Source organism: Camelus dromedarius, chromosome 11 (genome assembly GCF_036321535.1).
Source record: "Camelus dromedarius isolate mCamDro1 chromosome 11, mCamDro1.pat, whole genome shotgun sequence".
In the NCBI taxonomy this organism is placed as follows: domain Eukaryota; kingdom Metazoa; phylum Chordata; class Mammalia; order Artiodactyla; family Camelidae; genus Camelus; species Camelus dromedarius.
The window spans coordinates 45,825,212-45,839,160 of record NC_087446.1 but is presented as its reverse complement, the minus strand read 5'-3'; the positions used below and the strand labels follow the sequence as shown (position 1 = coordinate 45,839,160).

The 13,949-nt window shown below is 35.3% G+C and overlaps 1 protein-coding gene across 8 annotated transcripts in view; it reads left to right on the top strand.

The window, feature by feature from the left end:
• CPNE8 (copine 8) overlaps nucleotides 1-13,949 on the top strand; it is a 194,523-nt gene that overhangs the window by 31,255 nt on the left and 149,319 nt on the right. For all 8 annotated transcript variants that reach the window (XR_010383209.1, XM_064491748.1, XM_064491752.1 and 5 more), the window contains exons 2-3: nucleotides 7,557-7,597; nucleotides 8,874-8,920. Coding sequence is in view for 7 of the 8 variants with exons in the window: in XM_064491748.1 (XP_064347818.1) it covers nucleotides 7,557-7,597; nucleotides 8,874-8,920 (88 nt within the window). In the remaining variant the exon portion in view is untranslated. The remainder of the gene's footprint in view (nucleotides 1-7,556; nucleotides 7,598-8,873; nucleotides 8,921-13,949) is intronic.

The following is a 13,949-nucleotide window of genomic DNA, read 5'->3' as shown; positions in this document are numbered from 1 at the left end:
CCTTCAAAATTACTTGGTGTCTTAGATTCTAGCTAACTTTGGCTTTTTAGTAGGTTTCAGTTTCAAAATAACGTGATTTCTTTCATTTCTAAAGTTTTACTTTTTCTGTGCAGTGTTTCCCCTTTGCCATAGAAATTGTAGGTTTGGGAAAAACATTTTTTCTTAAATTTGCATGCTAGATTTCCAGCTATAATATTTGCTCAATGAATGAAAATAATGATACATGAGTCAGAGATAATTAAATATTGCATTCAAGTCACTTCCAAAGATTGGATACATTTCCTTTCAGAGGCACAAAAAAAGTTTTGATTTCCTTGTCTTAAAAAAAAATCTCTGAAAACCATTTTGTGTGTTATAGGCATTTAAATATACTTATATTATGGCTTTGTAGGACAATGTCCTTTACGCAATAGTTATTAGGTAATTCAATTCCTTAAGACAATATAATTCCCAAGATAAGGGCCCAGTGGCAAGGGGCATGTTTACAATTCCAGTAAAGCAGTCTCTCTCAGGTTTTTTCAACTAATGGGTTACTTATTAGGGCAAAAGGTCCAACATGCCACCTTCCTCTTCTGCTCTTTTTTTTCTATAATAAAACACGTCATCATACATAAAGTGAAAAACCTAATGCTTTTGTTGGATGCAAAAACCGTTCATTTAGTCAGCTGAATGTTGAATCTTTTCCTATGTGCATCCTATGTTCTGTGGCTGCCGAAGCCATATTTAGTAAAGACCTTGCAGGTGGTCAGTGATCCTGAGACCATAATGGATAACAGGTAAATAAAAGGCCTCTAATGATCTCCTAAATTTTAATTAAACCCAGAGTCATTCTGTTTATAGATACAGAACAATTTTCAGAGGAAGGTTGTATTTATGCCGAAATGTGGTTCTCTGTCCACACGTGGAAAATTTATGCTAGATTGTGTTTGTCAAATGATAAAGCCTTGTTTGGCTCTATTTATAGGCTGTATTTTTGTTCCTATGGAAAATTAAACAGAACAATTTTTGTTTGGCTCTACTTATAAGCTATGTTTTTGTTCTTACTAAAAATTAAATAGAATAATTCCACTCAGGCACAGAAGCAGAGCGTCTTTCCATCTAAGAGTGTATCTGAGTTCTGCTGGCCACAAGTAGCAGTGCTTTTTGGAACTCACTTCATACCTTCAATTTGAAGACTTACTCCCTCTAACAAGTATATTGTCTTTTTTTTTTAGTCTAAAAAGTCACAAATAGTAAAATTGGCTTTGTTCTGAAACTATTAACTTTAAAATTCATAATATGTATCAAGTTATTTTCTTTTTCGATTTGCATTTGTGTTAGGATAATGATATTTGCTTCCCCTTTAAAGGATTTTAAAAATTCAGTATTTACTATAGTATCAGTGAATATTATTCGGTGATTTCGTTTACTGAGTAGGAAAGCGTTAGCAGCAGGCCTGTAACTTGTAGGTTAACTCCCTTGCAAACCACTTTTACCTTAATAGATCATTAGCTCATGTTATTATGCTCATTCGTGCATGTGAAGAATTAGAAGTTTTAATTTTCCACTAATAAAATTTCGTTATATAAATTAGCAGAAAAGGATACTTAAGCTTTTTGAAAATAAGATATTTATTTCAAGATATACATTTGTTTAGACTATTTTAATTATATAGACATATCTATAAATTATTTTTTTCTAGTATATTTAAAAAATAATTCAGTTAAGAGCTAACTATTACATCTGATTCCTTGGTTTTGGTTTTTTTTTTTTTTTTTTTTTTTTTTTTAGTTGTAGCTGAATTAATTTGACTATTTTTAGGTGACTGTTCCTTCTCCTAATAAACAGTTATTTTATATATCATCCAATATTACTATTTAGTTGTTTCTGTGAGCTTGTCTCTTAGGAAAATTCAGGCTTCTTGAAATTAGGGAACATGTCTAATTAGTTAGTGTTTAGTGCTTAGTCAGGGCTTGGGCATGGAGTATTTGCATGAAAAATACCTGCAGAATTGCACTGAAGTTCCAAGGGAATTGCCATTTCCCAGTTAGAGAAAGACAAGCCTGAGATGTCATGTTAAGAAGCTATCTGGCTGTTTCATGTGGGCCTTGGAATGCCAATTGAGAATAAAAACTGTAATGGTCAATAAAACTGTTATATTCATCTTGGCCACTCAGCAGTTCTGTGCTAATAGCTATATGAGAAGCTACCTTAAAATTGGAAAGTGACTTGTTGAGCATAAAATCAGAGTCAGCAGGGTTGTCAGGTGAGCTAACTGACTATTGTCATCAACAGAAGGTAGCTTGACTCATTTGTCTCTGTTTTAAGGGACTAATATCAATGAGGATTATTATTCAATTGATTGATTGGTTATTATTATTATTGAATAATAATCCTCATTGATAAATGAAGGGGGAGTCAGGGAAGCTTTTCTCTTGGATGAACTTGGAAAGCTGCTACTAAATTCTTGCTTATCTACTCCCATTTAGGCTTCATGCAGAATATGCCTCTTTCGTTAACCTAGTATTTCTTCTTCATACAGATAAGAGCTTAACTTATTGGGTCTCAGCTTCAGTTATGTTATTTTAATTATACTTTTAAGTCCAGACATTTTAACTGGAATTTGAGATGAGTTACTAGAACAACTCATGCAAGTCATAGATTAATTTTTTTTTATTTAGGTATAGTGAGTTTACAATGTTATGTCAATTTATGGTGTACAGTGCAATTCTTCAGTCATACATGAATATACATATATTCATTTTCATATTCTTTTTCACCATAAGCTACTACGAGATATTGAATATATTTCCCTGTGCTATAGTGTAAACTTGTTTAACTATTTTATATATACCAGTTGGTATCTGCAAATCTTGAACTCCCAGTTTATCCATTCCCATCCTCCTCCCCTGGCAACCAGAGTCTGGTCTGTATTCTATGTCTGTGAGTCTGTTTCTGTTTTATATATAAGTTCATTTGTCTTTTTTTTTTTTTTTTTTTTTTTTAAGATTCCACATATGAGTAATATCACATGGTATTTTTCTTTCTCTTTCTGGCTTACTTCACTTAGAATGACATTCTCCAGGGCCATCCACGTTGCTGTAAATGGCATTATTTTATCATTTTTAATGACTGAGTAGTATTCCATTGTATAAATATACCACAACTTCTTTATCCTGTCAACACAGATTAAATTTATGATTAGGTTATTTCTTCAGGTTAGTTTTCTAACTCATACACTGTATTTTTCTATCATTTCTTTTCAGGTATTTGCTCTCTTCCTTGTTTTAGTTATATCAAGATATACAGAATAGAAAGGCATGGTCAGGATTTTTAACTTAGCATTCAAGCTCAACATTACATTGTAAAATTGTAGGCATAATGATAGGCATCCTAACTCAATGTAGGCATCCTAACTCAAGCAAATGACAACCCCATGGAGGGAAGAGTAGCTGTCCTATATAAAAACCAATGAGGCGTGGTGTGTGTGTGTTAATTTTTTTTAAGTGCCTCATATAGATAACAAAGATATTTTTCTATGACTGTTACCCAACTCAAGTTTGGCTGCTCACCACTCAGAGATCAATATTTGAGAGAGACAAATGTTGGTAGAAAGGAAAGTTGCTTTTAATCAGAATGCCGGTCATCTGATGGAGATGGTGGACTTGGTGTCTGCAAAAACCAACTCTGAAGATTCAGTTCAGCCATGAATGTTTTCAAGGGAAAAGGAGAAGTCATTTCAGTTAATTGTGAGCTAGGAGTCAGAGTCATCACCCTCTCCCCTTGTGTGGAGGCATGTCGTGTAGGCTTGTTAACTTACTGTGACTTTTTAGATGCTATCTTATTCACAAAGTTTGTTCATGAGATTACTGAAGGGGAGGCTAGGGAAGAGATCTGGTTATCTGTTAATTACTTATTCCTAATTTCTACTTCTTTGATCTAGGGAAGAACCAACATGTTGAGCAAGATATTGTGGGATCAACAGACTCACAGACAAAGAAAACAAACTTATGGTTACCAATGAGGGAAGGGGGTGGGAAGGGATAAATTGGGAGTTCGATATTTGCAGACACTAACTAATATATAAAAAATAAACAACAAATTTATACTGTATAGCACAGGGAACTATATTAAATATCTTGTAATTTATGGTGAAAGAGAATATGAAAATGAATATATGTGTGTTCTTATATGACTGAAGTATTGTGCTGTACACCAGAAATTGACAAAACATTACAAACTGACCATACTTCAATAAAATATATATATATTCAAGGGAAAAGGAGAAGTCATTTCAGTTAATTGTGAGCTAGGAGTCAGAGTCATCACCCTCTCCCCTTGTGTGGAGGCATGTTGTGTAGGCTTGTTAACTTACTGTGACAACTTATATATATTTAAAAAAAGATTTGAAAGTTGTGCTAGGGCCTGAGATGAGTGTAACCTAGGGGTGCCTGGTTTAAGGTTAGTGACAAGACAAAAAGGATCTCCTACAGAGATCTCTTTCCTGCAAAAAGCTGCTTATGTGACTAAGTACAGTTATGTTTGGCCTCCCATCCTGGTTCTCTTGGTACATTGCATACGCAGCATCTCTCTTCATAGTCTCTGAACAGGAATTTATTCTATGTTATCCTCTAGTGGCTCAACCAGTAAGTATAATAGGATGCCTTCCCCATTTCCCACAGCGATAGGAAAACAAGTTGTTTCTCCTGGGCGTCTCAGACAATGTAGCATTTTAAGGAACTCAGATTCAGAAGGCTGACTGCATTGAATTATTCTGTCCTGGGCTATATGCTCTTATTCATTTACTCAATTTCTCTGAGCCTCAGCTTAGTTTCTTTCTTTCTTTCTTTCTTTTTTTTTTGTAAAACAGCCTTTGCAATAATATCTTTCATTTAACTTAATGAGAAAGTGCTTTGTTTCTAATGGGATGTTAAGAAAGTAAACATCTTGCATTCCTATCATCTTCCAAACTTTATGATGCATTTTGATAATCACTGGTTTTTTGCAGTGTATCACTTAAGAATATTGCCTTTTCAAAACTTTTAAAATCATATATCTTTGAGTAAAGTAGTCTTTTGGGAATTAAATCTAGTCTGAGAGAGTCTATTCTATTTTATTCATATGATCAAAGAATAGCTGAAATTCATTGTGAAGCAGTAATGAGAAAGTGAAATTGCAAATTTCAGGGACTGAATTATGAAGAGTTTATGGAGTTTTTTCTCATCATATAAAGGATCTAAGCTCTTCTGTTTGTTTTTGACCTTAACACTGTATTATGGACCATAATGGCTAGCAGAAATGATGTGGCCAGTAAAGTTTATGATTAAGAATATTCATCTTTGTTGTTGATAGAAATCTGTTATTTTATATTTGTGGTTAAAGATTGGAGGGTTTTTTAAGATACAGAAGGCACCAAAATCACATTATATTCTTTTAAATGTGTATAACATAGTTTTTGAGTCTCAAGCACTGTATAATTTCTTCCACTGTCATCTCTCCTTGATTTTTATGAACTCTGAAAGAAAGAGCTGAATTACATTTTTTTAAAGATACTTTATAAGCAAAACTAGACACATAGAAAGGATTGGAGAATTTCCATTTAAGTGGAGAGCTACCTTTATAAATATATATTACAGTAATTTCTCAAATGGAAATGTTTTAAATTACTGTTTGCCAATCATTGCTGGAGTTGCAGTGTCTGGTTAGGGGACAGAAGGATTATTTTAATTTGATTTCTGACTAGTGATCTTTGAAGCCAGCTCAATGCCAAATATATTAACATGTGTGATATTTCCTTTTCTTTCTAGAAATATTTGGAGACATAGTCTCTTTTTTTTTTTTTTTTTTTACCTGTGTTGTTCGGTTGACTGTGTGTTTTTTTTCTTTGCTGAAATCCCCTCCCAGGGTCAGGTAGCCACAGGCTCTTCCCATTGTTTTTTTTTTTTTTCTCTTCATTGTTTCTCCTTTTCTTGGGCTGGAGCCCTCCTCCTTGCCTGCCTGCCTGCCCCGGCTTCCCAACCCCATGACCTCACAGTTGACTATGCTTTTATTTTCTCAGTGTTTAGTGATTCCATGGAAGCAGTCATTTTTTGAGAATCTGAAATACAAAAGGCTATCAGGTTGATATAAAAAAAGGCCTTTCAGATACCAAGCATGGAACAGATAAAAGCACATGACTGGTTGTACTGGTAGGAGAATAGGACTGGTTAAACATGAGATTTTATTTTAAGTATTAAACATAAAAATGTAATTTAACTATTATAAATTATTACCAGTTAATGGAGGATGGAAATGAAGCACACATTTAACTTTTGGAACTTTCAGGCTGTCATTCCAGATAGCCAAAGTTTTCAAACAAGGAAATAACTTCAAATTGTCACTTTTTAGAAAAAGAAAGTTTTAGATAGAAATTTTTCTAATTAATTGACTGCCTTATTAATCAGAACATACTGAACTTAACTTTTCTTTGATTACTCAGGGTTCCTGTTATGAGCATAAAGTACAGGACTGTGTTAGTATCTTTGAAAGTAACAGGACACCCCAACATTAGGGGAATCCAGACTTTCACACTTTCTGATTTTCCATTTTTATTATCTTGTAGATGTGGAAATACCTGTAAACAAGAAAAAAATAATGCTAACAATGGTCTTTTTAATCTTTTCCACTTTTGAAAAAAAAAAAAACTTTCAAAAAGGATCTGTACTTTCATCTTAGATTCCCAAACCACAATAACAACATAAAACTCTTTTCAGGGTTGATGTCACACACGTGCCAAGAGATGGTACTTTGCTGTTGCCTTCTAATTGTATGGATTGATTTGATCATGTGCTCTGAATCCCAAACAATTTTGGATTAGTAACAATTGACAGTTCAATTCAGGAAACATTTCTGAGCGTCTATATACTAATTAATGAAGGGATGAAAAGAAACTTAAAACAGTTAATTCTCTCAAAGAGATTTTAATCTTGTAATGTGGAAAGTCTTGTTATCTGTCCATTCTTTATCCCTCTGCTTCTGGACCTCCAGTGATGTTCAGTTTGAATAAGTACAAGCAGATCTTTAGCAAAATTTTATTTAGTCGTGTACATATATATAATACATGAACATGTTACATATATGTAATACAGCAGACCCTTGAACAAAATGGGTTTGAACTGCACACGTCCACTTACACTGTCTTTTCTCAAGTTAGGAAAGTTTTCAGCTATTATGTCTTCAAATATGTTCTCAGCCTCTTTCTCCTTCTGGGACCCATTTAATGTGAATTATTAGTGTCTTTGATGTTGTCCCAGAGGTCTTTTAAACTGTCCTCATTTCTTTTTAAAACCGTAAATACTACAGCACTACAAGATCTGTGTCTAGTTGGATCCACTGGATGTAGAACTGAGGATATGAAGGACACGAGTATGTAAAGAGCCAACTATAAAGTTATACATGGATTTTCAACTGAGGAGGATCAGTGTCCAACTCCACATTGTTCAAGGGTCAACTGTATATATGCACATTTATATACTTTATATATTTATATAAATATTCTACTGTTACATTCGTCTAACATTTTCTCTTTTATTCGACAGAAATCTCCTTGACAGAGACACGTTTTCTAAATCGGATCCAAGTAAGTATCTATTACTTGCTTTTTGAAACAGTTTCCCTATTTTACTCACTTGATTCTGCAAAAAAAAATTGTATGAATATCAGAGTTCCTAATTTAAGAGTTTGTTTTAAAGCCTAGAGAGCAAGAAGGGGTATGGTCTCAGGCCCTGCGTTCTCATTCATCTACCTGGGCAGTACTCTGGCTAATGGGAGAGAATTGCTCAGCATTTTGAGAATGAGATGAAAAGGCAGATGACTGCAATGTAGGACAGTTCACTTTGAAATTAAAACCTCACTGTATAGCCATATGGTAAAAATTTTATTTGAGAGATACCTGTAATGGGCCATAGTTTTAAGTGATCCTGTCACAGAGTAATAATGTTCCTTCGTTATGAATAAATGCAGGATATAAAGGCATGCACAACTAAGTGAAATATACAACATCTCGAATGACCTGAATTTTTTGATTCCTAATTACATATTGAAAATTGGAGATGACTTGTAAAATGAAAGGCAGTTTAAATTAGAAAACGGCAGAATTAATGTATAAATCAAGTAATGAGTCCAAATCTTGTAATATTTAGAAATTGATATCTGGAGGCTCTTCGTATCTACAAATGTGTGAACCTTTGTAGTTTAATTACAGGAGAAAGTTTTCGTAAGATGACAGAAAAATTCTTGAGGTAGTCAGTGGAGAAAAGGCATTACAATTTGTGGATATTAAAAATTCCTATGGCTCATTTGACAAATGGCTGGGGTATTTTTCATCCCTTAATCTTTACCCCAAATTCTTAATCTCTCTTTTTGCAACTTACTTTCGTGGTTGACAGGAATTCTTACTTATTTACAAATATTGAGGGTAGGAGTTACAGTTAGTAAGTGTACAGTATGATTTGCTCCAGATTGTCCTTTCTGTGATGGCTTTGTGTTGTAGGTGTCCTAGGAAGAACTTGACTTACGGCTAGTAGCATACTGAAATATTTCAAACTGTTTAAATATAGTTAAAAATTACCTATATCTGTAGCGTAATGTAGATAAAGGCATTAGCAAATAATCATATTTTTTTGTGCCAAACTGTATATATGTTAAATTCTAAAGACCTGATACAGTTTTTTGCTTCTTTAAAAGAATTTTTAATCATGTCATGATTTATTAACAATGTTCTTGCCAGAGTAAGGTTAGGAATTAGGAATTAATTTTAATGTAGCTTTTGGACACCTGAAAAAATAAATTCTATACATTTATATCTGATGTTTGTAAAAAATGTTCAGATATATTTTTTGTTTCATCTTTTGTAGTTTGTGTCTTATATGTACAAGGAGTTGGAAATAAAGAATGGAGAGAGGTAAGTATTGAAATTTTTAAAAATACCACTGTGCTGGAAGACATGGTATAAGTTACAATGTGCTCAAGATGATACTTCCCTGTTTTCAGTTACTTTAAGTCTTCTTCAATCTGAAGATTGAATTTCTTTTTCATTTTATTTCATTTCAATTTGATGAAAGCAATCTTTGTGTTTTGTTTTTAATAATCCTCAGTGTTTGGCTCATTTATGATCTTTCTATGGAATTATCTAGCCTTGAAATTTGCATTTTCCTAAGTCTTACATAAATTTAATGTGTTCCAATTCTGACATAATTGAAGTCTGGATTTAGTCTCGCTTTTTGAGGTCAACCGATGATTCTATAAAATACTGCTTTAAAGGGTTTTAAGAAGTGTGATGCTTGATATCAGTTATCACCTGCTTTTGACAGTAATGTTACTTGAGAATAAAGTAGAAACCCAGTTTCCTAATACAAATAATATGGTTGAATGGAGTAAAATCATGGAGGCAGAATTATAATTTTTCATGGTAAATTATTTTATTTATTTATATTGCAATACAGTTGATGTACAATATTATATGTTACAAGTGTGCAGTATACTGAGTCATGAGTTTTAAAGGTGATTCTCCTTTTATAGTTATTATAAGGTAGAGGCTGTATTACCTGTGTTGTATAATACATCCTTGAAGCTTATTTTATACATAATAGTTTGTACCTCTTACCTCCGTACCCCTATGTTGCCCCTCCCCCCACTCCCCTCTGATAACCACTAGTTTGTTCTCTGTATCTGCGAGTCTATTTCTTTTATGTTATATTCTCTAGTTTGTTGTATTTTTTAGACTCTACATATAAATGATATCATACAGTATTATTCTTTCTCTGTCTGACTTATTTCTCTTAGCATAACCCCCTCCAAGTCCATCCACGGTGTTAACTCTTCTCTAACTGTTTGGTAGAATTCACCTGTGGAAGTATCTAGTCCTGGACTTTTGTTTATTGGGAGTATTTTAATTACTGATTCAATTTTATTACTGGTAAATTGTTTGTTCATATTTTCTCTTTCTATCTGGTTCAGTTTGGGGAGATTGTATGTTTCTAAGAATGTGTCCATTTCCTCTAGGTTTCCATTTTATTGGCATATAGTTATTTGTAATAGTCTCTTCCGATCCTTTTATTTCTGTGGTGTCAGTTGTAACATCTCCTATTTCATTTCTGATTTTACTGATTTGGGCCCTCTCCCTTTTTTCTTGATGAGTCTGGCTAAATTTTTAATGATTTTGGTTCTCTTTTCAAAGAACCAGTTTCATTGATTTTTTTTTCTTTTTCTTTTTCTTTCTTTCTTTCTTTCTTTTTTTAGTCTCTATTTCATTTCTTTCTTTTCTGCTCTTTATGATTTCTTTCCTTCTACTAATTTTGGGTTTTGTTTGTTCTTTATCCAGTTGCTTTAGGCGTTAGGTTAAGTTGTTTTTTTGAATTTTTTCTTGAATCCTGAGTTATGCTTGTATTACTATAAACTTCCCTCTTGAAATTGCTTTTGCTGCATCCCATGTGTTTTAGATCATCATGTTTTCATTTTCATTTATCTCTAGGTATTTTTTGATTTCCTCTTTGATTGCTTAAGTGATCCATTAATTGTTTAGTAGCATATTGTTTAGGCACCTTGTATTTGTGTTTTTTGCAGTTTTTTTTCTTCTGGTTTATTTCTAGTCTCATAGTGTGGACTAGATGTGGATGGCATGCCCTTTATATGTCAGTTTAGTCCATCTGGTCTAATGTGTCATTTAAGGCCAATGTTTCTTTATTAATTGATCTGTCCCTTGATGTAAGTGGGGTGTTAAAATCCCCCTACTATTATTGTGTTACTGTTGATTTTTCCTTTTATGTCTGTTAATATTTGCTTAATGTATTTAAGTGTGCCTATGTTGAGTGCATATATATTTACATTTATATCTTGGATTGATCCCTTGATCATTATGTGGTGTCCTTGTGACCGTCATTGCTTTACAGTCTGTTTTATCTGATATAAATGTTGCTAATTCCACACTTTCTTTTGATTTCCATTTGCATGGCTTTCTTTTTCCATCCCCTCACTTTAGTCTGTGTGTGTCTTTAGATCTGAAATGAGTCTCTTATAGGTGGTGTATATACAGGTCTTGTTTTTGTATCCATTTGGCCACTATATGTCTTTTGTTTGGAGCATTTAGTCCATTTACATTTAAGGTAGTTATTGATATGTATATTCTTATTGCTATTTTGTTGATTGGTTTATTTTTGTAGGTCTTTTTTTTCTTTTCTTCTTTTGTTCTGTTTTCTTGTGATTTAATGACTATGTTTGGCATCATATTTGGGTTCCTTTTTATTTTGTGTGTATTAGTATGTTTTTGGTTTGTGATTACCATGAGGTTTTTATACAGATATGTATACATATATATATGTGTATATATATATGTAAATGCTTGTTTTAAGTTGCTGATGTCTTAATTTCAAATGCATTTTAAATGCCTTGCATTTATACTCTCTTCCCTTCATGATTACTGTTTTTGATACCACATTTTACATCTAATTGTTTTCTGTATCACTTCACTGCTTATTGTAACTATGGATGATTTTACTACTTTCATCTGTTAACCTTTCTACTAGCTTTGTGTGTGGATGATTTCCCACCTTTGCTGTGTGTTTGCCTTTATCCATGAGATTTTTCATTTCATAATTTTTATGTTTCTTGTTTTGGCTCTTTTTTTGCCTAGAGAAGTTCCTTTACTATTTCTCATAAAGCTGGTTTGGTGATGCTGAATCTGTAAAGCTTTCAATGTCTCCATCAAGTCAGAACAAGAGCCTTTCTGGGTAGGGTAATCTTGGTTATAGGTTTTTCCCTTTCATCACTTTAAATGTATCAAGCCACTCCCTTCTGGCCTCAGTTTCTACTGAAAAATCAGCTGATAGCATTATGGGAGTTCTCTTGTATGTTATTTGTTGCTTTTCCATCCTTCTTTTAATATTTATCTCTAATTTTTGTCATACTAGTTACAATGTGTTTTGATGTGTTCCTCTTTGGGTTAATCTTGAATGACATTCTCTGTGCTTCCTGTACTTAGATGACTGTGTCTTTTCTCAGGTTAGGGAAGTTTTCAGCTATTATGTCTTGAAATATGTTCTCAGCCTCCTTATCCTTCTGGGACCCATTTAATGTGAATATTAGTGTCTGATGTTGTCCCAGAGGTCTTTTAAACTGTCCTCATTTTTAAAATTCTTTTGATTGTTCTTTATATTTTCTAACTCTTTGTTTAAAAGTTCTAACTTTTTGCTCTGTGCATCCATTTTTCTCCTAAATTCTTTGATCATCTTTAACATCACTAGCCTGAAATCTTTTTTGAATAGATTGCCTATCTGTATTTCGCTTAGTCCTTTTTCTGGGGTTTTATCTTGTTCCATCATCTGGAGCATGTTCTTCTGTCTCCTCATTTTGCCTAAGGTGTATTTTTATGTGTCTTGTAGGTTAGTTATGTTTTAGGACCTTGGAGAAGTGGCCTTCTGTAACAGATGTCCTGTGTGTCCAGCAGCACATTCCCCCCTTGTCACCCAAGCTGTACGCTCTAGGGGTTCCCCCAAAGAGGGCTGAGTGGGTCCTTTTGTTGTGATCCACTTATTATGTGGGCAGTCCGGTAGTCTAGGTTGGCTTTTGGTTCAGTTGGTTGCAATGCCTTGCCTTGTGTGGAGTCTACTGGCTGTTGGTTGGTGGGACTGAAAAACCCCAGGGGCCCTGGCTTAGTGGTGGCTCACAGGTGGGTGGAGTCAGGGTTCAGAAGACTCCAGCTGTTGCTGGTGTTTGTGATGCCAGGGCCTGGAGTTAGTTGCCAGACTCCTGGCTGGTAGAGGCAGGTCTGGTTGCAGGGCCCAGGGCTCCCATAGGTTGGGAGTCCTGGTTCCTGACACGTTTGAGTACAGGGTCTATGTTGTCTTGAAGCTTTGTGGGCCTGCAGTTTGGGCAAAGGCCAGGCCCACCTGCTCTCATGGTGGCGTCTAGCCTGCTTGGGGCAAGCTGGGTTCGCAGGCTGTGAGATTGTGGTTTACCTGCATCTGGTGTCTGCCCCCTGGTGGGTGAGGCTGGTCTAGCGGCTAGGGCAGGCTTCCTGAAGGGCAGAGCCCAGGCCCAGGGGGTGCTGGGACTGTTGCATGCCCACTGGTGGGTGGAGGGTATCCTGGGCCCTGTGGTGGGCAGGGCCATGTCTCAAGCCCAGTGTGTGCTCCGGAGTTCCTTAAGTAGCCTGTCTGTGGATGGGTGGTGCTGTGTCCCCGCCCAGTTAATTGCATGGCCTGAGGCTTCCCAGCAGTGGTGCCTGTAGGCGTTGGGGTATGCCCAGCTATTAGTGCTAATGAGCTAGATGGAGGCTTTCATGACGGTGCCCACCGGCAGCAGTTTCCTTATGGTAGAAGGGCCCATATAAGAATGGCTGCCATCAGAGTCTTTGTCCCCAGAGTGATCTGCAGTTGGCTCATGCCTCTCTGAGTTACTCTCCAAGACCGGTAAGTAGTTCTTGCCCACACTTCTGTCAAATTACTGCTTTTGCCCTGTCTTCCAGACCATGTTAGATTTTTTTGTGCACCCTTTAAGAGTGGAGTCTCTATTTCCCCCAGTGCTTTGAGACTTCCCCCAAATTAAGCCCTGCTGGTCTTCAAAGCCAAATGCTCTGAGGGCCCATCTTCCTGGTGCAGGACCCCCAGGCTTGGGAGCCTGATGTGGGGTTCAGAACTCTCATTCATGTGGGACAACCTGTGCAATGTAATTATTCTCCAGTTTGTGGGTCACCCATCCTGGGGTATGGGATGTGACTGTATCGTGAGTCCAACCCCTTCTACCCAACTTATTGTGGTTCCTTCTTCATGTATTTCGTTGTAGAAGATCTTTTCTGGTAGGTTCTGGTCTTTTTCATCGATAGTTGCTCTGTAAATAGTTGTGATTTTAGTGTGCTCCTGAGAGGAGGTGAGCTCAGGGCCTTTCCACTCTGCCACCTTGCTGATCTTCTCCAGAATTATTATTTTATTTAACTT